A 26,289-nucleotide genomic window follows, 5' to 3' on the forward strand; every position below is an offset into this window, starting at 1 on the left:
AGAGAAGGCGGGGCTTCCATAGTGACATCATTAAGGAGGGAGGAGCCTTTTGTGCCCCCCTCACCTCCTGGAGTAGGGGAGGGACCTAAGGCAGGAGCCTGTGTAGCCCCACCCCCCAGCAGAAAGTGGAGGAGCCTGTGTCTAGCCCCACCTGCAGCGGAAAGGGGAGGGCCCTAGGGGAGGAGCCTGTGTCCAGCCCCACACCCCAGCGGAAAGGGGAGGAGCCTAGGGGAGGAGCCTGTGTCCAGCCCCACCCCCCAGCGGAAAGGGGATGGGACCTAGGGGAGGAGCCTGTGTCCAGCTCCACCCCCCAGCGGAAAGGGGTTGGACCTAGGGGAGGAGCCTGTGTCCAGCTCCACCCCCCAGCGGAAGGGGAGGAGCCTAGGGGAGTAGCCTGTGTCCAGCCCCACCCCCCAGCGGAAAGGGGTGGGACCTAGGGGAGTAGCCTGTGTCCAGCCCCACCCCCCAGCGGAAGGGGAGGAGCCTAGGGGAGTAGCCTGTGTCCAGCCCCGCCCCCCGGCGGAAGGGGGGGCGATGGGGAGGAGCCTGTGTCCAGCCCCGCCCCCCGGCGGAAGGGGGGGCGATGGGGAGGAGCCTGTGTCCAGCCCCGCCCCCCGGCGGAAGGGGGGGCGATGGGGAGGAGCCTGTGTCCAGCCCCGCCCCCCAGCGGAAGGGGGGGCGATGGGGAGGAGCCTGTGTCCAGCCCCGCCCCCCAGCGGAAGGGGGGGCGATGGGGAGGAGCCTGTGTCCAGCCCCGCCCCCCAGCGGAAGGGGGGCGATGGGGAGGAGCCTGTGTCTAGCCCCGCCCCCCAGCGGAAGGGGGGGCGATGGGGAGGAGCCTGTGTCCAGCCCCGCCCCCCAGCGGAAGGGGGGGCGATGGGGAGGAGCCTGTGTCCAGCCCCGCCCCCCAGCGGAAGGGGGGACGATGGGGAGGAGCCTGTGTCCCGCCCCGCCCGCAGTGGAAAGGGGAGGGGCCGAGTTAGCGCCCGGACTACATTTCCCATCAGGCCCCGCGGCGCCGGGCTTCCGGCGGGCGGTTTCCGGCGGGGGCGCGGCCTGGGCGGCGGCCTGGTGCGTTCGGCCGGGCGGGATGGAGGCCGTGCCCCGCATGCCCATGATCTGGCTGGACCTCAAGGAGGCCGGCGAGTTCGGCTTCCACCCGGCCGTGAAGAAGGTGGGGGGGGCCCGAGGGGCGGGGCTGGGGCCGTGGGGGAGGGGGCCAGCCGGTTGGGGAGGGGGAGGCGGGGGGCGCTCGTGGGGAGGAGGCTGTGGGGGAGGGGGAGGGGGAGCAGTGGGGGGGGCGGGGGCGCTCGTGGGGAGGAGGCTGTGGGGGAGGGGGAGCAGTGGGGGGGGCGGGGGCGCTCGTGGGGAGGAGGCTAGTGGGGGGAGCAGTGGGGGAGGCGGGGGGCATGGGGGAGGAGGCTAGTGGGGGCGGGGGAGCAATGGGGAGGCTGGGGGCATGGGGGAGGAGGCTGTGGGGGAGGGGGAGCAGTGGGGGGGTGGGGGGCACTCGGGAGGAGGTTGTGGGGGAGGGGGAGCAGTGGGGGAGCCGGGGGCACTCGTGGGGGGCCCCACTTGATGGCAGGTCCGGTAGCTGGTATATGAGGGGACGGTGGAGTGGAGCGTGGGGGGCAGCAGGGGGCTGAGCCTTGTTTCTGGCGGTTCATCCCCAAGGCAGTTACTAATAAGTGTGGGGTGGGGATGGGCCTGAGGCCCGAGTCTGCCCCTCGCCTGGGCGTCTGGCCTGGTCTGCTTGGTGGGTGTAGTGGGCCCCTGAGACTGGATGCTACGCCCCTTGTGAGCCCTGGCTCCGTTTACATGCTCCCGGGGCGTGGGGTGTGCATGTGAAGGGTGGGGCTCCATTTGCTTGTGTCCCCCCTCATTCCCCTGTCCCCGAGGTGGGGAGCTGGGACAGTGTGACAGGAGCGAAGTGTCTCTTTGAACTGCCCTTCCTCACGAGAGGGAGCGATTCACACACCTGCCGGGAGAGCTTGGCTGGTTCTGAGTGAGGCTTGGAGACAGCAAGTTCTCTCCGTGCCAGGCGTTGTTTTCTTCCAACCTCTCTCGTGCCGTGCTACATCCTCCTCCTCTCCGGTCTCTGCACATCGGCGTCGGTCCTGCGACACAGCCAGCCCCCACGTTGGTGAGAGGAAAGTGCCCAGGCCAGCCGGGAGGGATTCCCTTCTATGGCTTGTTATTTCTGGTGGGCTTAATTCTCCCCGGCAGTGGGGTGGCACCTATGGGATGCTGGTAACTATGACTCTAAAGCCCAGTTTGGTACCTCTGCTAGATGGAGATGCTGTCTTGGTACGAGCTTCCCATGGGTTTTAAAGTGAAGGAGAGAGTGTGTTGCCTAATTCCTGTGCACCTGGACGCAGTGACTTTCCAAGAGAGAAGCATTAATTGAATCCATTCGTAAGACGCCTTTCCGTGGGGCAGCTCAGCCCTGTTCAATAAAGCCAAAGTACCAGATATGAGTGGTGTAGACCAGGGGTCACCAGCCAGTCGATCGGGATCTCTTGGTAGATCTTGGCATCTCTGACAGGTGATCTTGATTGGTTTGGCCAAGAGGCTGTCAAGTGCCAGCACTTCAGCTGCCCTGCCCCCACTGCTGTGCGTCTCCTGCCCTTTGCCTTGGAGCTGTCTCCTCAGGAGCCTTCTGCTTTCTGTGCAGGGCAGAGGAGGAAGAAGAGGGCGCTGATGTCAAGGTGCCCCCTCTGCCTCTCAGTATCCTGTCTCCGCAGAGCAGAGCGGGGCACAACAGGACTTGGGATGGAGTTTGTTGGGTGCTTTTGGGAGTGGTGCAGGGCCGGGGCAGGAGTGAGGCTGCCTTAGCCCCAATGCATCACCATCCAGGAACCACCTGAGGTAAACAGTGCCCTGCTGGAGCCCACACCCCGAAACCGAACCCCAGGCATGAACCCCCTCCTGCACCCCAAGCCCCTGCCCTAGCCCAGAGTACCTTGGCATCCAAACACCCTCTTACAGCCTGCACCTAGAACCCCTCCAGCACCCCAGCTGCCTGCCCCAAGCTAAGATCAGAGCCCCTCTCACACTCCAAATCCCTGAATCCGAGACCAGAGCCTGCACCCCAACCCTCTGCCCCAGCCTGGTGAAAGTGAGGGAGGATGGGGTGAGCAGGGGCGGGGCCTCGGGGAAGGAGGCGGGGCCAGGGTATTTGGGTTTGAGGTAGATCTTGGATTGCACTTCAATTCAAAAAGTGATCTCATGCTTAAAAAAGTTGGGGACCCCTGGTCTTAGACCCAGCCTGATCAAATGTCCTAGGGATGCTAACACAACCGTTTTAACTTGGGGGCTGCCACCCTGCCCCACTATCCAGCCCTGCTGCAGTTGTGGGATCCTGCTGCTTGCCCACTGACCCCTCCATGACTGGTGCAGCTCCAGCCTGGTGGAGCCAGCTGCTGGTGGAATTCACCAGCAAGGCAGATTAACTGGTTAACCAGTAAGCTAACCAGTATGCTTACCAGTTAACCATTTAATATCCCTAAAATGTACTGTCAGAGAGGCAAATGGGAGACATAACCTTCAAGGGAAACTGCCCCACCAGCAAACAGGCTAAAGTTCCAAGTGATACAGAGATGATCCTGCTAGGAGGGGCAGAAAACCCCCAGGAGGGAGCCCCAAATGTTATGGAAAAGCCAGTCAAAGTAGGTTTGCTCTGCTGCATTCCCTGAAGAGGCTTGAGCAGTGACACAGACCCTCCATTGCCAGAGCTTGATGCTAGGTTGGTCCAAACTGCCGGTGTGTTCCACGTGACCTAGCCTAAGCCCGTAGACACTGCCCACACCAACAGAAGAGACTTTTCTGCTGGTGCAAGAGCACCACCTCCCCAAATGACATTTGCAACCTCGACAAAGCCCGTTACTGTTGGCACAGCTGCGTCAGCAGGTTTTGTTGGCACAGCCGCATTGCTGGATGTGTGTTGTTTACATCCCCGACTGACACAGCTGTGCCAGAACTTTGATGTGTAGACAGGCAGCAGCAGCTTTGCCCTATCTAGTATTGGTTCCTTTTTGAGATTCTCAATCATGTTTATTTCTTAAGGGCATCTGCTAAAGCCCGTGATCAAAACCGTGGGACGTTGGCTTTAAGAGAGTTTGAATCAAGTCCTAAGAAAGTCAACAGAAGAGCAAAGGGGCAGCTGTACTCGCAGTCTCTTCTCTAGGTGTGCGAACGACTAGTTGGCTCAGATAAGCAAATACTTATCGGACAGTCGACTAGTTGCTTCCCCCATCAGAAAGAGACAGTGAGTGGGGGGTATAGGAGGGGGTGCTCCAAGGCAGCAGCTGACCCCAGGCTCCATGCAGCTCCCGGTGTCGGTGTCGGGCTCCCCGCAGAGTTTCAAAGCGGCAGCGCCGCATGCAAGCTGGAGTCAGCTGACCCTGGGCTCCCTGTGGCGCTGCCACTTTGAAATGCAGCGGAGAGCACGGGGGCAGCGGGGGACTGCTTGAGTCCCTTGCTAGTCCTGTGCTCCCCGCAGTGCTTTCGCCTTTGAAATGTAGCAACAGCTCTGGGACCGCTGCTGCGCTTCAAAGGCAGAGGCACCCTTATCGACTCGTCGAATAGCTGATGCAAATTTCATCGACTCTTCCATTAGCCAATTAATTGAATTTTTACATCCCTACTCTCATGGTTAGAAACTTTACTGAGAATCCTCTTTGCTGCTGTAAAATACTGTGCTTTGCTAAAGGAAAGGCTGTCCTGTAAAGCATGGATTTGCAGGTAGGAGACTTGATCGCTGACTTCCTCTGTTAAGAAGATTCAGGGGGTAGGCGAATTAGCCAGTGCAGGATAAACTTAAACAACAAATGGTCTGGTAGCACTTTACAGATGAACAAAACATTCAGAAAGAGACCAGCTTAAATCTCCCTCTTCTCTCTGGGGACGTGTTACCTACCTTTGTTACTAGAGATGCCTCAGATTTCTAGAATTGAAAGACTGTGATTTTGACTGCCATTTGTTCACCGTCAGTTTCATTGTGTACCTGATAGTGCTGCCGGTCAATTTCTACACGACTGTTGGCTTTCCATGCAGTCAAAAAGTGGGTGGGTTTAAAGGTGGCATTTGAAACTGTCTTAACTTGTTTATTCTAAACTAATTAGATTTCAGGGGGGCTATGTCCCTTACATCCCCCTTGTACATCTGTGTTTCCATTTGTATCCACGAGTAGGATATTTGGCCACTTTGTATTAACGTTTGTAAAAGAAACTGCTTGCCCGCCTTTGAGAGTTATCCGAGAAATGTGTAGTTTGTACAAATTCATTTTATTTTTATATGCTGTGCATTTTTGTTGTTGCTCTTGGGGCAGGTAGAGCACCTTTGCTTCTGTACATCAACACTTGGTTTTTGGTTGACGCGTTTTGGTTTTTTTAAAGGTAGAAGAGACGTGGCTAGAGGTGGAAAACTCCAGCTAAGGAATAGTGTTTCCGTAGGGCCTTTCTTTCCACGAGACACTTAAAAAAATTGTATAAACCAAATTATTACCCTGCTTTTAAGGGGTTTCTTGGCCTGACAGGGAAATGCAGTCTCACTGGCTTCCGGGCACTACTGCCGAACAGTTTAGAAGACCGGGAGGGAGAAATCTGGTATTCATTTGCAACTCCAGGGGGAGTGTAGCTTGGCAGACTGTGGTTGGTCAAGTATGTCTTCCTCATCTCTGGGAAGAGTGTCATGAGATCTTGGATGGCTGCAAGTAGTTGTGCCTTTCTCAGCTTTTTCTAGTGCAGTTCGGAGAGCTGAGTCACGCCTTGCAGCTGGCTGACGTGGTTGTGGTAGTGTGTTAGAAATGGTTCTTGCCATTCCAGTTTGGCTGCTGGTGCTGGAAAGGAGACGAAGAATCCCTAGAGCTTCTGCTGCAGTGGCTGGAGCGACAGGTGCCCACCCGGAGGACTGGGGTGTTAACTAACATTTATTTTAGTAATAGTGACCACAAACGATGTTATTGGTCACACGGTTACTAAAATACTCCCCAGCGGCAGGGCTGGCAGCCAGTGCTCTCCTGGCCCCGCTCCTGGGAGCCCCCTGCCACCCTGCACTGCTGCCTTGTACCGGCAAGGGCAGCTGGTTCAAAAATCGGCTCCCTACACAGACCAGCTCCTGCCTGCTGCCTCTGATACAGCGTGGCCTGAGCTTCCCGCAGGCAGAGGCTGTTCCAGCATCCCACAGAGCAGCCCCTGTTCGCAGGGGGCCCAAGCTCCCCACATATATCGACTCCCCCTTCCGCCTCCCCTACACCGCTCACTCTGATACAGAGGTGGCAGCATGGGGCAGCAGCAGCAGCCGCTGTCTGTGGGCCTGACTTGCCCGCAGGCAGAGTCTGCTCCAGCATCCCACAGAACAGCCTCTGTCTGCGGTGAGCCTAGGCCCACCATGAACGGAAACTGCTGCACCACAGAAGCCCCTGCCCACAGGGCCTGTTGACTCCCCCATACTGCTACCTCTGATACAGCGGCAGCAAAGGGGGGTGGGAGTAGTTGTTTGGATTAGCTGAGAAGACCAGGCCCAGAAGAAGGTGGCCTCGAAAACAAGGCAGGCATGTTAAAATAGCAGGGCTGTGTGGCAGGCGTAGCTGCGTATGAGGGATGCTCTTCCTGCTTGGTCAGATCACGGGCTGTCTCACTTAGCAGGTTTAAACCTCTGGGTTATTCTTGGAGAGAGAACCCTAAAATCCTGATAGCTTCACAACCATATTTCTGCACTCAGTTTCCCGTGCGGCGCAGGTGCTGGAGCGAGTGGTGCGGGGCATGCGCCAGCACCCCCTGACTAGGGATGTCAGCGTGTAGCCAACCACGTGATTCATCGATAAGCCTGGGCTTAGCAGTTCATCCTGATGACTACCCGCACGCACCCCTGTATCAGAGGCAGTAAGCGGGGGTGGTGGGAGCTGGTGGCCATGAGGAACCGGCTTTTAAGCCAGCTCCCCACGAGCACCGGATCCCGTGAAGCTGTCTCTCCTCCCTCCCCCCCCCCCCCGCCCTTACTGCTTCCCACAGAAGCAGGCACATCCTCTGTCCGCAGGGAGCTGCTGTCACAGAGGCAGCACCACGGGGTAGCAGGGGGCTCCCCGGGAGGGGGGCTAGGAGCTCCCTGGCTGCCAGTTGCACCCCTGGGGACTAGCCAATAGTTGTATAACTGCTGGTGTTGGGACGCAGTTACACGATTGTTCAATGACACGGTATCCAGCATCCCTTCTCCTGACTGGAAGTGGTTTCTGTGATCCCCGGGTTTACAGTTTGGCTCCGTGGCACTCTGCACCCCGGCTGTAACAACGGTTCCAGTGCCTCTGCCTTGCAGGGCTTGCGACACAGATTTCTCTGCAGTTGGCTGGTGCATGAGAACCGCAAAGTGAAACCAAATAGAAATTAGGGATGTAAAAGAGTAGTTGACTACTCGCATTCCCCTCACCCCCTGTTGCTGCCTCTATATCCGAGGCAGCAAAGGGTGGGGGGAGCAGGAGCCGGTGCTGCGGGGAAGTTGGCTTAAAAGCTGGTTCCTCCTAGCACTGTCTCCGTGATGCGGGGGACGGGGCAGGGGAGGCAGAGGCGCAGCACAGGACTCTGCGCAAGCCGAGACCGAAGCATCCCAGCTCGTGCGGGGTCCCGGACCTACCCGTGCTGCGGCTCTGCAGTTTAAATGTAGGATCCGGGCTGCCTGCACACCCGGCTCCTACTACGTTTAAAGTGCAGGGCCGCAGCAGCCCCGTATCGACTGATCGTGTACGCGATGCCAATTGTATCGCATGCCCAGTTCGTCATTTACTCGCTGCTTCTCCTCCTCACTAGGAATCAGACAAACTGACTCGCCCAGTTTCGCTGCCAATCAGAGAAGTGCAGACATGGTGAAAAGTACGTTCTAAAGCCCCGGTCGTTTAATAATCGTAGGTCATGGCAGCATGCACAATACTTTTAAAAATGTCTGGTTTTCGTTTTTTATCTGACAGGCTTCAGGATGTGCCTTTAAACTTCACGGTGTTTGCCGTCCCTGTTTCTGTTCTTCCCTGTGTTTTCCTGGAGGGGTGAAACAGATGGGATTTGCAGGCATCATCTGGGATTTCAGATCCCGCCCCCTTTCCTGGTCATGGTAGGGAAGTTAGATGACAGACAGGTGTGACGTAGTGGGGGTACTTGCTGGGCTGTGGTGACCCCTGCTGTCTGGAGCAAGACCCAGCAGGGAAAACCTCACTATGCAAAGGTAATGCCAAACTTGTTGAACCAGTGGCCAGACACCCCCCATGGAGAGGAACAAAGGAAGGTGGATGCTGCCCTGGCTGGGGGGCAGGGCTTGGAGAGGGTTAGTTAGTTCCTATCTGGAAGGCAGGGAATAAGGAGCTGGGGAGGGGGCTGGGACTCCCCTATCTCAAGGGGGGGCACTGAGGCCTCTTAGCCCCAGTTCCTGTAACCAGATTACATCTGTGCTGCGCTGGGCTGGAGGAGCAATAAACCACCCTCAATTCCACTGGCTGGTGCAGTCTGTTTGTGCCGTTTCGGGGTGCAGGAGACGGGGAACCCCCAACGCGCCGTCACAACAGGCCCCAGTTTAAATTAGGGATGTTAAACAGCAGTTAATTGACTCCTGAATTCTAATTGGTTAGTGGAGTGTAATCCCCGGGAGTGGGGCTGGCAGCCAGTGCGCTCTGGCCCCACTCCCAAGGAGCCCCCTCCACTCCGAGCTGCTACCTCTGTATCAGAGGCAGCCATGTGGGGAACCAGGTGGGAGCTGGTCCAGGAGGGGAGCCAGTTTAAAAACCAGCTCCCCTCGTGGACCTGGCTGCCTGTTGCACAGCGCTGCTGCCTCTGATACAGAGGCAGCAGCACAGGGTGGCAGCAGCCCCTGTCTAGTGCTCTGAGCTCCTGGACCTGGTACCTGCCCACCTGGCTCTTAATACACTTTAAATGCAGAGCCGCAGCAGGGGGAGGTCTTGGATGGTCACAAGCCAGGAGTGAGCTGGGCTGCTGACCAGCCTGCTAAAAAATGTACTGGGGGGGGGGAGGGGAAATGCATGTAGTCTGTAGCATTAACCTACAAGCTTTTGCTTATCGGTTAATCAGCTGCACTAGTACATCCCCCGTGCAAATGCCTGGAGGTTTTGGAGCTGAGTGCAGTTCTATGCTGGGCAAAAGCCCTTTTTAAAATGCAACTGTCCCTAAGGCCTTGTGAGCATGTGTGTGTTGAGTCCTGTTCTCCCCACGCATGCACACAGCGATGTCGGGGATACTGAGAGAGGCACTGTGGCTTGCTGCGGGCCTTGAGTGGTGGAGCGGCAGAGCCAGGACCCTGGAGTTTAGTCCTCGCTCTGCCGCTGAATTGCCGTGTGACCTTGGGGAAGATTTGTCTCCCCTTCTGCATCTGGGAAATGGGTGTGATGCCCTCGTGGCGTGGCGTGGCGTGGCGTGGCGTGCCGTGAGGTGCTGGAGCCTCTGAGGGGCAGATGACTGATCAGCCAGTATCTGCTTTTCACCCCTGCTCTGGTTCTTCTCCCCACGGCTCTGTGACTCCTTGCAGCCTTGTGCAGTCAGCAGATGAGATCCCATTTCATTTCCCTTTTCTGTTAGGCCCCAGGATAAGTCTCCTTGTGGGTTGGGCGCCAGCTTGGTAGTCTGTCTGGGATGGATGGTTAGCAATAGGCGCAGTCCGAACCAGACGCCCATTGGCAATCGTGATCAGTGCAGGGAGTGACTTGCGCTCACACCAGCTCTGCCCCGTTAAGCTAGTGACCCTTCCGGGCCTTGGCCCTTCTGAGATTTGGGGATTCTCCCGCTGATGGTGGCTGGGTGCTGTTGATCACTTCGTTGGCAGCCTGCAGAGCGTGTCCTCTGAGTGCTGGCAAGAGCGCTGGCCATCCCGTTCCCCCACACGCACCCTGGGCCTGAGTGGGCTGGTACTTTTAACTCCAGTTGGGTGGCTTGAGAGGGGCATAGACTAATACACCCCAGCTTGTCACTGTTAACCTGACTGCTCTAGTGTGGATGCAGGTCTACCCCACTTGAGTGCTGCTAGTCCTCCAGCGCCTTCCCACAATCCCCCCGGGTGCCCGGAAAGGACACCCAAGTCCTCCCACAATTCACTGGGAAAAATGCATCGTGGGTCACTGTCCTAAAGCAGGGTGCATTGCCTCTGGCTGATACAACCATTAAAACACGTTGCTTAGAATGAAACGGGGCCTTTACGCTGGATTTGGTCCACGGTTGTGCTACCTAGGAAGATAAGTGTAACGAGAGACACATTTAAGCAATTGTGCAGCTTAATATTTCCAGGTGCTTATTAATTGTGCAGTGGTAGTGAACTTCTTTCCTAGGCAAGTTTGTGCTCGTGATGTCAGGCTGCATTAGGATGGAAACTGCAATTTAATAAACACCCAACAGAAAATAACCTTTATGTTGATTAAACAAAAGCTTAGAAGTTTTGATACTAAACACCTCGCCCCATGTTTCACCTTTACAGATCAACGATTTATTATTCCGTGGCCTTAACTGTAGGCAATGAATCAAACCCATTATTTCAGGTCCACTTGGGAACATTTTCAGATCTGCGTAAACGAAGGTGACAAGCTTAAATTCCTACTCGCCAAGTCTCTTGATAACGAGACGGTGCCCTACGAGACGTGGGCTGCGCCGTGGTGCCGCTTCCGTGAAGCTTGGCCTCAGACGCTTCCCCCCCCCCCCCCCCCCCGATTTTATTTCAGCTAGAAAAGCAGCCCTTAGCTCAGCGTTTGTGACAAACTCGTGGATTCAGCATCGTTCGTTTTTACTGCAGTGAGCTGGGAGGTTGTGATAAGTTTGGGCTTTAACGTTTTGTAGCAGATGCAGCTTTTGGTTGAGACGGGCTTATTTTTGACAAGAGCAACAAACGCTCGTTTAAATAAATCGAATCTCTCCCATTTAAATCAGCCCCCGATATTTAAAAAAGTTGATTTTTATCCACCCTGGAAGCCACAAACTCCTGACATCCCGGTCAGTGAGCCGCTGGGGCGGTGGCTGCTCTGAGTCACGGCTGGGTTTGAACCCGCGCCCTGGAGGGCAGAGGCTGGCTTGCTGAGCGCTCATTCCCCTGGCCTGTCCGTGACCCTCCTCCCCAGCCTCTCAGCTCACTTCTCTTGTAGCTGCTGGGCAGAAGGCTCCTTCATTCCCCTGCTGGCCTGGAGTTCCTTATGGCTCTGCTGTGGGGTCGGATGTCCCCTGTCAGGAAAAGCATTTTCATCTGAATGTTGCAGCCCCTCTCCTGGCGGCTGCTCGTACTGCAGGGCCAGCCGCCTCCCTGCCCCTCACTCCTCGATGAGAAGGGGACATCCCTCCTGGCTTGTGGCCCTGGGGTGGCAGATGAGCCGTCTGTGGGCGCAGGTGGGGGGCCCTTGTCTCTCAGTCTGTGATCCTCAACCCCCCCTCCGTGTTCTCCCCCAGACCCTCCACCCCTCCCTGTTCCCCCCACCTTCCCAGACCCTCCACCCCCGTGTTCCCCCCACCTCCCCAGACCCTCCACCCCCGTGTTCCCCCACCTCCCCAGACCCTCCACCCCCCGTGTTCCCCCCTCCCCAGACCCTCCACCCCCCGTGTTCCCCCAACCTCCCCAGACCCTCCACCCCCCGTGTTCCCCCAACCTCCCCAGACCCTCCGCCCCCCCCGTGTTCCCCCACCTCCCCAGACCCTCCACCCCCCGTGTTCCCCCACCTGCCCAGACCCTCCGTCCCCCCCCCCCGTTCCCCCACCTGCCCAGACCCTCAACCCCCCACCTGCCCAGACCCTCAACCCCCCGTGCTCTCTCTCTGGGCAGGGCAGTCCTGCACCCTCCTTAGGGACGCATCTCGCCGGCTGTCCCAGGATAGTTACAGCCCAGCGTCCGGGCGTTGGACTCCTGCCCTCTATTCTTGCCTTTGTCGTGTGGCTTTGGGGCAGGTTGCTCAGCCTCTGGGTCTGCAGCGTGCTCGACTTTCCCGCCCGGGGGATGCAGCGCGGGTATACCCTGGGCAGGGGTGTTACGTTGAGATGAATGGACTAATCAACGGGATTTCCACCGACTACTTGATTTGTCTATACGGGGCCGGCTGGGCTCTTCCTGCAGTTCAAAAGCAGAACTGCAGCAGAAGCCGCACCAGTGGAGAGCATCGTCCCCCCCGCCCCCCGCGGAGACGGTGCTGGGCGGAACCGGCTTTTCAGCCAGCAGCCCCTAGCACCGGCTCCTGGTAGAGGCAGCGACTGGGGGGAAGTGACTCCTGACATCCCGGCCAGGGAGCGGCTGGGAGTGGTGACAGCTCTGAGTCATGGCTGGGTTTGAACCCGCGCCCTGGAGGACAGAGGCAGTCACATCGCTAGTCGACTGTCCGACAAGCTTCCGCTTGCGTCCCTGCTCTGGGATCGGGGAACGGGCCTGGGGGAGTCTGCCCGGTATTCCCCGGCACTTTATGTTCAGGGCTGATTCCGGTTGCCCCCTCTCTCCTAGAAACACGTTTCCCCGAGCCCCGTCCCCACAGGGTCGGCAGAGGCTGCCGCGTTTTCGGGGAGCCATTGGTCATTCTCACTCGGTGCCTCGCGGGGCACAGCTGGGCTCCTGGCCTCTAGGAGGCTCCAGTGGCTTCCTCGCTGTGCCCAGGCCAGGGGCTGCCCGATGCAGCTGTGAGCGTGTAGCTCTGGCTTGCTGCTCCGCTCGTCGTCTCCCAACCCCCGGGGCGCTGTCAGCATCGCTGCCTCGTGGGGGGCCTGGGACGCCAGCCCGTCCTGTGCCCGCGCTCACCCAGCAGCGGCGGGAGTGCCGTGCCCACTCCTGATGGGCTCACGCTGCCTTGGGCCCTGGGACAGACGTCCCTGGGGTGCTCGGTGCAGCGCCCAGCCCTTCTGCAACCTGCTGGAGACGTGTCGCGGGGTGAAGTCCCCTGCAGCGCCCCGCCCCGGGGGTCCTGCGCCAACTAGGGGTGTTCGACATCGGGTAACTGAACAGTCGAGTAACCTCGTGAATTCTTCTCCGTTACCCCACTGTTCTATAGGCCCCGGGGTGGGGCCGGAAGCCTGTGTCCTCCTGGGGAGCCCCCGCCACTCCATGCTGCTGCCTCTGGATCAGAGGCAGCAGCGCGGGGCGCCAGGTGGGAGCTGGTCTGCGAGGGAGCCAGTTTAAAAACCAGCAGCAGAGGCCAACGGATACAGAGGCAGCAGTGCGGGGTGGCAGCAGCCCCTGTCCGGGGGGCGTGGGCTGAGCTCCCAATACACTTTAAAGGCAGAGCTGCAGCCGGGGTAGGTCCCAGACCCGGCGCGAGCCAGGACTGAGCCGGGCAGCTGGCCAGTTTGCTAAACAATTTACTGGCGGGGAGGGCGGGACTGCGTGTAGTCTGCAGCATTAACCGAGAAGCTTTGACTTATTGGTTAATCGACTCACTAGTACATCCCTAGTGCAGATGGCCGGTGTGTGGCCCACAGCCGGGGCTCCGTGGCTGAGACCCCTTTGGCTCCCCTAGGCTAAGGAAGGCTGGTTGGGGTGGGGCGATCACGGTGGCTCTCTGTATGGTGTCAGGGCGGGGTGCGACTGGAGGCACAGCCTCTCCCCTCAGGCCTGGAGCCATCATGCCAGCACATGTGTCCCTGAAGACCCAGGGCCTTGGACGGATTCCAGGTCCGGGAACAGCCTTTTGCCTCCCCAGACATCCCTGCAGTTTCTCTCTGAGTCTCTGCGCTTGTCCTCTGCTGGGCGCTGGGAGGCAGCTGCTGGGTTTCACCCCAGAGGTGGCTGCATGAGCGACATGGGGGCTGAGCTACCGCCTCCGTGGACAGGCTGGGCTGGGGAAAGCCCCAGAGGCTGCCCGGGAGGGAACCGTCCAGCCCTGGCTGCTGGGGGGAGTGAGACCAGGGGGCGGGGGACGTGGAGAGCCTTGGTCCGGTTTGGTTGGCACCGTGCCTGGTGCTGTACGGGCAAGTCGGACGCCAGGTCCCTGCCACGAGGCTTTGCCGTGCGACTTAGGCCGAAGCCTGCGGAGACTCTGCCATGGTGTGTGTGGGGGTGTTGTGTGTGTGTGGGGGGGGGGGGGGCGTGCCTGCAGGGCCGGCCATTGGCCGAGCGCTGCCGCTGTCTCTGCTGCCCCCTGCTGGACAAGTGCTGGGCTGTGTTGCTCCTTGGGCGCACGGGGCCCCGGTGGCGAATCTGCAGCAGTCAGCCACCGCCCTGGGCAGCGGGCCCTCCCCAGCCCTGGGTGCTTTGCAGCGGCTCAAGGCCCAGGCCAGCCATGCCCTGCTAAGCCTTCGCCACAGGCTGCGGGAGGGAGCAGGCCTGCAGGCCCTGGGCGGCGGGGGTCTGACCAGGGCTGGGGGCTAGCGGAGCTCAGGCTGCAGAGCCCTCCTGCCAAAGCCCTGGCTCGGCCGTCTACAGGCACTGACTGGGTGAGGAATCCCCCGGGCTCCTTCTGCTTGGAGGTGGCTTCCATGGGCCGGCTGTGCGGGGGGCAGCGCCGGGAGCTGGCGACGCCCTCGGCCAAGGCAGATAGCTGGGCCTGCGCGAGTCAGCGGTGCCCCGAAGCCCAACCCCAGCGCCTCTGCCGCCCCTCCTAAGGGCCTCTGGCTGTCTGGGCGCACTGCTCCGCTCCCTTTCGCCCCGGGCCCGCGCTCTGATCCGTCTCTCTCCCTCCAGTTTGTCCTGAAGAACTATGGCGAGAACCCGGAGAACTACAACGAAGAGCTGAAGAAACTGGAACAGCTGCGGCAGGTGAGCGCGCGCTGCGCAGGCTGTGGGGGGCGGTCGCGGGGAGACGGCCCCTGCCCCCGAGTGTGGGGTCTAGCCAGGACCGTCGGGGGAAAGTGACTTGCCCAAGGCTCTCGCAGGCCAGTGGCAGAGCTGGGGACAGAATCCGGTTCTCCTGGCCCCAGTCCACTTCCCTGCGGGCCCATGGCGTGTGTGCTGTCTGCTCCCCCACCCTGGCTCTCCAGGGCCAAGCGTAACAGGGCAGGGGCACTTTCTACACATGCAACCTCCGCTGCCTGGCTGGGAGGGAAGCCAGGCGCAGTGAGAACAGAACAGGGGAAGCAGCCCAGCCTGCAGCCGACAGCCCTCCAGCTGCACGGGCAGCCATGGGGCTGCTCCGCCCCGTCCCCCTCCCCTGTGCCGGCGGAGGGTTGCGGGATCGGCTCTGTGCGCACCCCACGGCCTGCTCGGGGCTGGAGTGTGAGGTGAACCCGGGCCCTGTGGGGTGATCAGTGTCGCAGGCCCCTGTCCCCTGGGATCCCCAGCACCTCAAACCCAGCAGCCCCTGTGGAGGCTGGATCCTGCAGTGGGGAAGGAGTTGGAGGCCTTCCCCGGCCCGGCTGCTTGGACCTCGGCTCCTTGGACTAGGGATGCCAACGGGTAGTCGAGGACACGAGTAGCCGATGAGCCTGGGTTTATTGGCTAATAACACACGTGCTCTCCACCCTGGCGGCCTCTGTGTATCAGGGACAGTGGGGGGGGAGCCACCTTTTAAATCGGCTGCCCACAAGCAGTGGATCTCTCCCCCCCCCCCCCCCAACCATGCGATGCTGCCTCGGATAGAGAGGCAGCAGCACGGAGGGTGAGGGTGGGGGGCAGGCAGGACTCAGTACGTGTGGGGAGCTGGTTTGTAAGCTGGGTCCCTGTGCATGCTGGCTCTGAGGACCCACCTGCCCCCCTACCCCCCAGGCGCTGCTGCCCTGTCGGGGCCTGGGCTCACCCAGACAGAGTGCGCTCTGCGGCAGCAGCCCCTATCCATGGGGGGCCCAGTTCCCCATGCACTGGGGCAGCCCAGCCTCAGACCCCTTGTGGACAGGGGCTGGGGCTGCCCCACGCTGCTGCCGCTGTATCGGTCCACGAGGGGAGCTGGTTTTACACGGATCCCCCTGCCAGCCCGTCTCCGAGAGAGGCAGCAGCGCGGGGCGAAGGGGACCCCTCGGGCGTGGGACCGGCCCCGCCCCGGGGACTATCGGATCCTCGTGGAGCTGCTGGAATGTGATGGGGCTACAAGGCTGTTCATTTACCTGCTGTCTAGCACCCTGCCTTGGGCTGCCCACAGTCCCTAGGGTTGGGTCCCGGCAGCACAAAGTTCGAGGCTGGGGGGCCAGGTCCTTCTGCGAGGCGGGTGCCTGTACCGAGGAGCTCTTTGGGGGGGGGGGTCGGTGTCTGCAAGGCCTGCGGTGGGGGATTGCTCCGAGGCCCCTCCGTGCCCCCGCCCCCTGCAGTGGCACACCCTGGGCCGGGGGAGCGGAGGGGAGGGCTGGCCAGAGCCCCAGGCCTGCAGTGTGGAGGCGCTGTAGACTCAGCCTGAAGCGGAGGCCGGCAAAGCCGGAGAGGGCTGGCCGGCCCGGGGACCCGCACTGGGGGAAGGCTGTTCGTCTCCCGGGGCCGGGCTGGCTCTCAGCAGCGCTCCTCACACAGGGTACGTCTACACACAGATGTCGATTCGGCGCGTTGAAATTGCTAGCGAAGCGGGGTGTGACGACGCAGTCGGGGGTCCCCCGATCCTGCACCCCGTAGCGGGAGAACAGACTCCGCCAGCCGGTAGAATCGAGGGGTTTATTGCTCCTCCAGGATACAGCCCAGCACAGGAGTCTGGGCCCGGATGCCTCAGCCCCCTTGAGATGGGGTCCCTGGGCCCCTGGATTCCAGCCCCCTCCGTAGACTGGTTCCTCCATGATTCCTGCCCCAGACTCTCTCTTCCCCCAGCCCCCACATCCTTTGATCAGCCTTTTCCCTTAACTTGTAGAACTGGTTGTAGCCGCTGCCTGGGGCGGTAGGGCGCCCCCTGCTGGGCCGTGCTTACAGACAGCTGCGCGGGGGGGTGGGTCCCCCACAGCCCAAGTGTAGCAATCAGCCAGGAACTTACAGTGCACCACATGGGGATTGAAACGTCCCGCGCTTCATTAGCATAAACATGGCCGCTGCTTTTTTCCGAAACGAGCTTTTTCAAAAAAAAGCAGCAGTCTGGACGCGGCTCTTTCGAAAAATAAACCCTTTTTTCAGGCTTACGGGATCTTTGGGAAAAGGTTTATTTTTCGGAAGATCCGCGTCCAGACTGCTGCTTTTTCCCGAAAAAGCTCCGTTTTGGAAAAAAGCGGTGGCCGTGTTTATGCTAATGAAGCGCGGGATATTTCAATCCCCGCTTCATTAGCCATTTCAACGTGCCTAATCCACATCTCTGTGTCGACAGGGAGGTGTAGCCTGGACACAGCCAGACAGCCCAGGGCCTGGCTCCCGCGTCCGTGCCGCCAAGGCGAAAGCGCGCCGCCCGCTCTCCGGGGCGGGGCTGACGCGCTGCTGAGTGATGCTTTGGCACCCGCGGGGCGTGATGGAAAATGTTCCACTTTTCCTGCGCTGGTCCCACGCCGGGTCTCCTGCTTTGTCCCCAAGCCCGCCCTGGGTGGGAGGGGAATTGCTCGTTCGCTTGTGTTCCCGTAGTGCCTCGTGGCGGGCTCAGATCGGAGTCCCTGTCCTCGCTGCTGTGCCGAGAGACGGTCCCTGCCCCCAGGGCTGGCAGCCACAGTGGCCCACGCAGAGGGTGGAAGGGGTCACTGAGGCACGGGGATGGGGGTAGTGATTTGCCTGAGGTCACCCAGCAAGTCAGTGGCAGAGCCAGGAAGAGACTAGGGCGTTCCCGAGTCCCCACCCGCCAGACAGCACTGCCTCTGACATTGGCTCTGAGAGGGTTCCTAACAAAACTGCTCTTCAGGGCATGTGGCCTAGTGGTCGGAGCTGGGGCTCGCACAGTCCAGAGCCCTGCTGCTGGCTTCTGGAGGGATCTTAGGAGAGTCACTATGGGGCGGTCTCCTCCCAACCTGTAAAACGCAGGTGATGCTTTGCCTCCCGTGTCACAGGAACCGGCTGGATCGGGCCCACAGACCCTCTAGTCCCCTAGCCAGCTGGTGGAAGGACCCCCCTCCTGCTAGCGGCGGGGTGCTGGGCTTCGGACCGAGGCTGGCTGACGGCCTAAGCCTGGCATTCGAAATCCCCTCCAGGCTTGTGCTGCTGCTGCCGAGTGCGGAAAGTCCCCGCTGGGGCGTGCAGCTCGCGGCCCGACCTGTCCCGCAGCCTCCCTGGCCGAGGCTGTCACCGGCCAGCTTGGGGGTGCACAGTCAGAGGCTCCCTAAACACCCAGAGGGCGGCTCGTTCTCCGGCCCTTGCCCGACGTGGCCAGGGAGTTGCCAGAGCACGGCTGGCTAGTCCCGCTCGGCCTGAGCTGGCAGGCGTGGTGCTTGTAGCTCGCCTTGCCCGTGGCGGGCGCCAGTCTGACCCCGGGCCTTGACTGGCACAGGGCTTTGAGAGCCGCAGGCCGCAGGCGCAGGCGGGTGGGGGTCCCCTGTGTCTGTCACGTGCCTGGCTGCCTTCGGCTCCAGCACAGGGGGGCCTTTCCCCAGCCTGGTGTGAGCAGCGCCTGGCTGGAATCGTCCCGCGGGCTTGGCAAACTGCCCGCCCCAGGGGCGAAGGGACGGAAACCGACAGCCAGTCCCTGCTCCGCCCCAGCCCGGAGACTCCTGGAGCGTGGCTAGAGCGCTGGCCCTTGGGAGGGATCCCCCTCCCCCACTGGGTACGCAGCTTCCCTGCCCGCCAGAGACAGGCCTGACGTGCCGCCCCGGTCTCTCCAGAGCGCCGTGAGCGTGCCCAGGGACTTCGAGGGCTGCAGCATCCTGCGCAAGTACTTCGGCCAGCTCCACTACCTGCAGAGCCGCGTCCCCATGGGCGCAGAGCACGAGGCCGCTGTCCCCATCACGTGGTAAGCGCAGCCGGTGGGGGCTGGCAGGGGAGGGGATAGGCTTCCCCGCATCCGACTGGCTCCCCCTGCCGGGGCCAGCCAGCTGGGGGCCTGGATGTGACCCACGGGGAGGCCGTCTTGGAGCGGAGGGGCTCTCTTGTGGCCTCAGTGTGTGGCCTGGTGTTGTCTCTTGCCTCAGTTTCCCCATTGAGGCAGGCCGCTTCCTTGTCCCTGGTAATCTCCTGCCTGGACTCCTGTGGTGCCAACCCTCCTCGGCCATCGGCTGTGCTAGTCTGGATGGACGGAGGGCTAGTCCCCTTCCTCTGCCCTGCCTGAGCCAGATTGCATCTGCTCCGCCGGGCCCCGTATATCCCTTTGCTCCTCCAGTGCCCCTCACCCCTCTCCCCAAGGATTTTCTGCCCAGCCCCCAGTCACTCTCCCTTTGCCACCCTTCCCTTTACAGTGTCCAGGGATAGCTCAGTGGTTTGAGCATTGGCCTACTGAACCCAGGGTTGTGAGTTCAATCCTTCAGGGGACCACTTAGGGATCTGGGGCGAATCGGTCAGGGATGGTGCCTGGTCCTGCTGTGAGGGCAGGGGGCTGGGGGCTGGACTCGCTGACCTCTCCAGGTCCCTCCCAGCTCTGTGAGATGGTAGATCTCCTTATATTATAAATGCAGATCTCACTCTCCCAGCCTCGCCGTGTCCTTCCCCCGCCCGGTGCCGGGCTCCCCGAGGGCCCTGCAGGCAGCGGATGGCCCAGCCTGGCCTCCGAAAGCCAGGCACTCCTGACGGGAGCGAGACCTGCCGCTGTCGCTGGGGTGGAGGAGCTGTTCCCCGCTCAGCCCAGCAACAGATCTCCTTGGCCCCGTTCAGCCGACGACGGCTCCCCCGCCACGGCCACCTCCGGCTCCCCCGCGGTGCCTCGTGGGCCTGCTCTGGGATTTCAGAGCACCCGGTGCAGCGCTGGCCGACCCCGAGGGTCTGTGTCGCACCACCCGAGGCAGCGAGGGGGTCGGGGGTCGGGCTTTGGTGCGCGGGGCTGGGAGCGAGCTTGCTGGCAGGTCTCTACTGCCGTGGGAAACTGGCCGTCCTGCCCAGAGCACAGAGCACCGCCTGATTCCCGAAGGCCTGGGCAGGCTGGGGGTGGAGAGCAGCCACGGGGCGCCCCCGTTAGTAGAGCCCGTGGGCCGCTGACGACGTCACGTGTATGAGCTAGTGTCCCGTGGGTGCACCTCGGGCGGTCCCCTCCCGCAGCGCCATGGCAAAGCCAGAGCCCACGGGGGGTGCCACTGGGACAGAGCCCCTCCCAGGCAGAGCGCTGCTTACTGACCGAGCCGCGCCCGGGGGTCTGCCACCCGCTTGCCTGACCCTGCTTTGGATGAGATCTGATGCCACCCCCCTCCTCTAACCACTCCACATCACTTCCCTAGTGAGCTCGGATGGGCCTGGCACCCCTCACCCATTACAGGGTCTGGCTGCTTTACGTGCTGCTCAGCTTGGGGTGGACTCTGTGCGAGCCTGCCCCTTGGGCCTAGCCCTGCCTGCTCGGAGGCTGGGCTGGGTATCTGGCCCCCGGGCGAGGGCGGGCGCTCACTCCAGCCTCTCTGCTCGCAGGACAGAGATCTTCTCCGGCAAGACGGTTACCCACGAAGACATCAAGTATGAGCAAGCCTGCATCCTCTACAACCTCGGTAAGGCCCCGGCGCCCACCTGCCGCCCAGAGAGCCCTGGGGCTGGCTTGGCACTAGGGAGCCCTTGCTCTGTGCCGCAGCGTGGGTCGCCCCGCTGCGCAGCCGGGACGTGGGTGTCAGCAGCGTGGGTCGCCCCGCCGCGCAGCCGGGACGTGGGTGTCAGCAGCGTGGGTCGCCCCGCCGCGCAGCCGGGACGTGGGTGTCAGCAGCGTGGGTCGCCCCGCCGCGCAGCCGGGACGTGGGTGTCAGCAGCGTGGGTCGCCCCGCCGCGCAGCCGGGACGTGGGTGTCAGCAGCGTGGGTCGCCCCGCCGCGCAGCCGGGACGTGGGTGTCAGCAGCGTGGGTCGCCCCGCCGCGCAGCCGGGACGTGGGTGTCAGCAGCGTGGGTCGCCCCGCCGCGCAGCCGGGACGTGGGTGTCAGCAGCGTGGGTCGCCCCGCCGCGCAGCCGGGACGTGGGTGTCAGCAGCGTGGGTCGCCCCGCCGCGCAGCCGGGACGTGGGTGTCAGCAGCGTGGGTCGCCCCGCCACGCAGCCGGGACGTGGGTGTCAGCAGCGTGGGTCGCCCCGCCACGCAGCCGGGACGTGGGTGTCACCCCGTCCTGCCTGCCTGCCCCTGGCCGCTCTGGGATCGCGGGCGGCCGGGGCCCCGCGGCCGGGAGAGCAGAGTCACGGCGCTTTGCAACGTTCCCGGGAATCTAGAAAACAGCTGAGCCGCGTTTGCCTGGGCTCTGGCGGATGCCGCTGGGTCTGAGCCCTGAGTGTGCGCCTGGCACCGGGCCCTCGAGCGAGGCGTCTGGGGTGGGAGGAGGCCGATCTCCAGGGCCAGCGCTGAAAGCTCTCCCCCGTCAGTCTGATGGATGAAAGACCGGCCATGCCCCCTCCCCCGCAGGCCCGGTTGCACCCGTGTCAATGAAATCGGTTTGAGGCTGATCTCATTGTCAGTGCAAACCCCGGGTGATGTTCTTGCTGCCCCAAATTGCCATGACCCTTGGAACTGCAGAGGGAAACCTTCATTTCCTCTTCTCCCCGGGATTATGGTGCTGTTGCATGGGCAGCGCTCCACCCCAGAAGTGGCTGAGCGAGCCAGTAAAACCTCTATGCGCTCTGTGGCTCGGGGTCCTTCTGAATGAAGTGTGCCGTAAAAGCAGCTGTGCTGGAGTCGCAGCCTGGCGGGGCGACTCTTCGGCTGGCGGGCGTGCGTGGGGGTTGTGAAACTGCCCGGCGGCTGTGTGCCTGGGAACCGCGGCTCGTGCGGCCTGACGGACGCTTCCTGTCCCCCGCAGGGGCGTTGCATTCCATGCTGGGCGCCATGGACAAGCGAGTCTCCGAGGAGGTAATGCTGCCTAGCACCTCGCCGGTTCCCTCCTCCTGCCTCTTCCCTTCCACCCGACGGGAGCGCACAGGTCGGGGCAGGGGCAGAGTCTTTAGAGGCACGTGGTGATCCTCGTCACGGCCCCTTTAGAAATCCCTCTGCGCGGTTGGTCTCGCTCGCTCCCGCCGATGGATTGCGAGGGGAACGCCGGAGGGGCTTTCCTTTGCCTTGTGCAGAGTCCAGAGACGGGGGCAGCGCCTGGCGCGAGCTCTGGGCACGCTGGTGTCATTGAACCCCACACACGATAGCAGGGCCCATAACTGCCCCTCCCCCAGCAAAGGAAAGGAAAGGTGAGCCTGGCCACGTGCCCGCTGGCAAGGCCCTTCCTGGACAGCCCTGCCCGCCCCTCCGACCTGGGGCGCTCCCAGCTGACCCTGCCTATGGAAGAGTCCGTCTGGCCACCCATTGGCAGCCAGGGCCAGTGAGATGCGGCCGCTGCTTTTGGCAGTTACTAGTCGGAGAAGTCTCGTGGGGTTACCCCGGCCGATCGTCACGGCCTCGTGGTCTCCAGCTGGGGCAGGAGAAGGTTGAACTATTTGAGATGGTAACGCGGGGGTAGCGGTTTCGTCCCCTAGCTAATGGGCCTAAGGAAGGCAAAAGATCATCCCGCCGTGTCTCTTGGCTCTTGGTGCGTTTCCAGAGTGCGGGCTGGGGAGGTGAAGGGCTCGTCGGATTGTCGATTAGTTGCTCCCCCTCCTTGCTGCCTCTACCAGAAAGAGGCAGCGGGGTGGGGGGGGCGGAAGAGAAGGGGTACTTCAAAGTGGCAGCACCGCGGGAAGCCTGGTTCCAGACCCCGGGCTCCATGCGGCCCTGCCGCTTTGAAACGCCGCGGGGCCAGCTGCGGTGTCCCCAGGCTGCACGTGGGGCTGCTCCGTCAGCCAGTCAGTCTGGACACAGGGCCCCTGGCGCGCGCCCTCTGCTCTGGCGTCTCTTAGAACCTCGTGTCTCTTCCCCCCCGCGGCGGCCCCGGCCAGGGCATGAAGGTTTCCTGCACCCACTTCCAGTGCGCGGCCGGGGCGTTCGCCTACCTGCGGGGCCACTTCCCTCACTCCTACAGCGTGGACATGAGTCACCAGATCCTTAACCTCAACATCAACCTCATGCTGGTAAGACGCGGGCCCCGCGGGGGTAAAGGGGCCTCCCCGAGGCTGGGGGGGAGCAAGAGGCACTCGGCGCGGGGCCCAGCCTGGTCTCGTGCTCCAGGGCAGTGGGAGGGGAAGCCACCCTGGCTAGGGCGGGCTGAGGGCGGGGGCGGGTTGCCAAGCAGGAGAGACCCTGCTGGGCTGCGGCGGGGCGGGGGGGAGTGTGGGTGGGACTGCTGCACGCAGACACAGGAGGAGTGTGTTCCCCTCCTGCGGCAGCACAGCCCGGGGGGCCGCCTGGTTCCCCCGACGGGCCGGCCCCCATTGGCCTGGCGGTCGGAGTGGCACAGGGCATCCGTACGGAGCAGGGTGAAGCCGGCTCTGGTTTCTAGGGAGGAGCGATTGACAACCTGCCCGTGGCCGCCTCCCAGTGGGGGAACGGCGGGGGCAGGGAGCTGGCCTTGCTTCTGGCTCTGCTTACGGCCCATGAGCCGGATCTGGCCCGAGCCAAGCCACCGGATCCCATCTCCTAGGACTGGCAGGGCCCTGGAGAGGCCATCGAGTCCAGTCCCTGCCTCACAGCGGGACCCAGCACCGTCCCTGGCGCGAGCTCTGGGCCCGCTGGTGTCACCAAACCCCACACGATAGCAGGGCCCATAACTGCCCCTCCCCCCAAGGAAAGGAAAGGTGAGCCTGGCCACGTGCCCGCTGGCAAGGCCCTTCCTGGACAGCCCTGCCCGCCCCTCCGACCTGGGGCGCTCCCAGCTGACCCTGCCTATGGAAGAGTCCGTCTGGCCACCCATTGGCAGCCAGGGCCAGTGAGATGCGGCCGCTGCTTTTGGCAGTTACTAGTCGGAGAGGTCTCTTGGGGTTACCCCGGCCGCTCGTCACGGCCTCGTGGTCTCCAGCTGGGCAACGGGGGCAGGAGAAGGTTGAACTATTTGAGATGGTAACGCGGGGGGTTTAGTCCCGTAGCTAATGGGCCTAAGGAAGGCAAAGGATCATGTAAAAGGAATCCCGCCGTGTCTCTTGGCTCTTGGTGCGTTTCCAGAGTGCTTGGTACCCTCCCCAGAGGCGAGTGTGGGCTGCAGGGCTGGTCAGTCCACGCCTGAGCCCTCCTGCGTGGTGGTGGGTTTGGTCCACCGGAGACGGGGCTGAGTCCGCGGACTCGCTTCACGCCGGCCGGTGCCTTGGGCCCCCCGGGCTGGCTTTGCGGTGGCAGTGGAGGCGAGAGGCTTCCTGTGCTCGGCTGGGCCGGGAGTTGCTCTGGCCCCCTTTGGCTTCACTGCGCCGTAGACCGACCGGCCGGCCTGTGACTGGAGGCGCTGCCGGGGCTGGCTGGGTTTGAGGCGGCCAGGGATGCGGTGGAGCCTCCGGGTCCCAAGCTGAGCGTCGTCTTGCTTCTCCCGGCAGGGCCAAGCCCAGGAGTGTCTCTTGGAGAAGTCGATGCTGGACAACAGGAAGAGCTTCCTCGTGGCCAGGATCAGCGCCCAGGTGAGTTCCCTGCTGCGTCGGTTCCATGTGTGGGCCCCCCCGAGCCTGGTTCAGCCAGATCCCCTCCCGCTGCCCTGCCGCGTACCAGCGCAATCCCACTGCGGGGTCGGCCGGCAGAGCAGGAAGTCCCTGGAACGCTCCCTGCTGCTTGGCTGTGGGCGGCACGTTCGCTCGCCTCTGGAACACGAGGCCGAGTAAGCAACGGCTGCCAGGCCGCGTCCTCCGTCAGGTGATTGGAGCGGGGTCTGTGCCTGAGCTCGGCGCGGACGAGTCCTCGTGAGAGACGCCGGCTCGGCCCTCCCGACAGCCAGTGGGGAGCCCTGCTGCTGTGCCTGGCCCCCCGCGGCAGCCCTAGCGCCAGCCTCTCTCTGCTCTCTCGGGTCCCCTTCTCCGTAGCGTCCCTGGCGAGCGTATTGGCCTCGCTAGCGCCCGCAGCCTGACGCTGGGCGGGCCTGTCCTCCCGAGACCGCCTGGAATTCTGGGCCGTGGGCCAGAGCAGCCTAGCACAGCGCCTGGGACCCTCTCCTCCCGCGGGGACGGGCTCCTGGGTTGGGATTCTGGTGCTGCGGGTCCCCCCCCGACGGTCCCTCTCCGCGCAGGTAGTGGACTACTACAAAGAGGCCTGCCGGGCCCTGGAGAACTCGGACACAGCCGCGCTGCTGGGCAAGCTTCAGAAGGACTGGAAGAAGCTGGTGCAGATGAAGATTTACTATTTTGCTGCTATTGCTCATGTAAGCGGGACGGAGGCGGCTGTGTGCGGGGAGTCCCAGCCTGGCGGCCCCAGCGGAACAGCTCGCGGGCGGCTGCGGCCGTTTGGGCCCGCTGGGAGGTGGTGACCCCCTGGGCAGCGCTCCCGGGGCCTGGCGAAATTCAGCCTTCAGCCAGGAGCCCCCAGCTGGCTCGGGGGGCTGCAGGCAGCGTCGGGAACCCTCCAGCCATCCGGGGCGTTGTCTGTCTTTGCAGTTGCACATGGGGAAGCAGGCTGAGGAGCAGCAGAAGTTTGGCGAACGAGTGAGTAAAACTTGGCTCCTGTTCCCAAGCCCCGTCCGGCGGGGGATTGACCTTGAACCCCGCCAAGAGGCTGGGCACGTTGCGGGAACTCGACTCTCCATGGCCCTGAGGGCGCTCTGAAGCTTTGGTGCCCATTAAACGTTGATTTGGAAGCGCCCGCCTCTTCCACACCAATCCGTGGGGCGCACGGCAGATCGGTCTGCCCTGCCTATCGGAACCCAGCGCCGGCACGTTACTGCCTGCGGTTCCCACGGGCCACGTTCTTGTGTCCTGTAACTCCCTCCGCGCCGGTGTCCTGGCTGTGCAGGGAACTGTCCCCGCCGGGGGGCAGAGTTAAGGCTGAAAGCGCGTCTGTACCGGGCAACTTGTCTTTCCGGCCCGGTTGTCAGGACAGAAACCACAGTGGCGGGACTGCTGTTTTCCATGCCGTGCGGGGCAGGCTTCTCGGCTCTCAAGTCCAGTCCACTATAGAACCTGGGCTGGAGGAACATGGCTCTGTGGGGCCATGTGTACAGCCTCTGTCTGTGGGGAGCTCAGACCTCCCCCCTCCCCCCAAACTGGGGCTGCATTTCCCATGTCTCTCCTCCTTGTGCTTGTCTTGTGGGCACCTTCATCTGGGTTGCTTGGTTGGGCTGTTAATTTGCTCCTGGCCCTGCTGTACTTAATGGTGCTAGGGATCCGATTAGAGGATTAATCAAGAAGCCTGGGCAGATCGCTTAGTCTTGTCACTACACATGTCTCGCCCCCACCCCCCGCTGCCTCTGTATCAGAGGCGGCAAGGCAGTGGGGCCAGCCAGAGCTGGTGCCCATGAGGAACTGGCTTTAAGCAGGCTCCCCACGAGCACCTGATCTGCCTCCTCCCCACCCCTGTGCTGCTGCCTCTGATAGAGAGGCAGCAGTGTGGCGGGTGAGGGGGGCAGGCTGGAGCTGCTGTGTGGGGAGTCAGCTTTCA

General features: G+C 62.3%; 1 protein-coding gene across 3 annotated transcripts in view; it reads left to right on the forward strand.

Annotated features, from left to right (window-relative positions):
- Positions 1-1,014: 1,014 nt before the first annotated feature.
- Positions 1,015-26,289, forward strand: part of PTPN23 (protein tyrosine phosphatase non-receptor type 23) — a 41,779-nt gene continuing 16,504 nt past the window's right edge. For all 3 annotated transcript variants that reach the window (XM_075923007.2, XM_075923010.2, XM_075923009.2), the window contains exons 1-9: positions 1,015-1,174; positions 14,623-14,697; positions 18,579-18,706; positions 20,302-20,378; positions 21,662-21,711; positions 22,725-22,856; positions 24,246-24,326; positions 24,926-25,057; positions 25,290-25,337. In XM_075923007.2, the coding sequence (XP_075779122.2) occupies positions 1,091-1,174; positions 14,623-14,697; positions 18,579-18,706; positions 20,302-20,378; positions 21,662-21,711; positions 22,725-22,856; positions 24,246-24,326; positions 24,926-25,057; positions 25,290-25,337 (807 nt within the window). In that variant the 5' untranslated portion in view covers positions 1,015-1,090. The remainder of the gene's footprint in view (positions 1,175-14,622; positions 14,698-18,578; positions 18,707-20,301; positions 20,379-21,661; positions 21,712-22,724; positions 22,857-24,245; positions 24,327-24,925; positions 25,058-25,289; positions 25,338-26,289) is intronic.

Source organism: Pelodiscus sinensis, chromosome 2 (genome assembly GCF_052426305.1).
Source record: "Pelodiscus sinensis isolate ZL-2025 chromosome 2, ASM5242630v1, whole genome shotgun sequence".
In the NCBI taxonomy this organism is placed as follows: Eukaryota; Metazoa; Chordata; order Testudines; family Trionychidae; genus Pelodiscus; species Pelodiscus sinensis.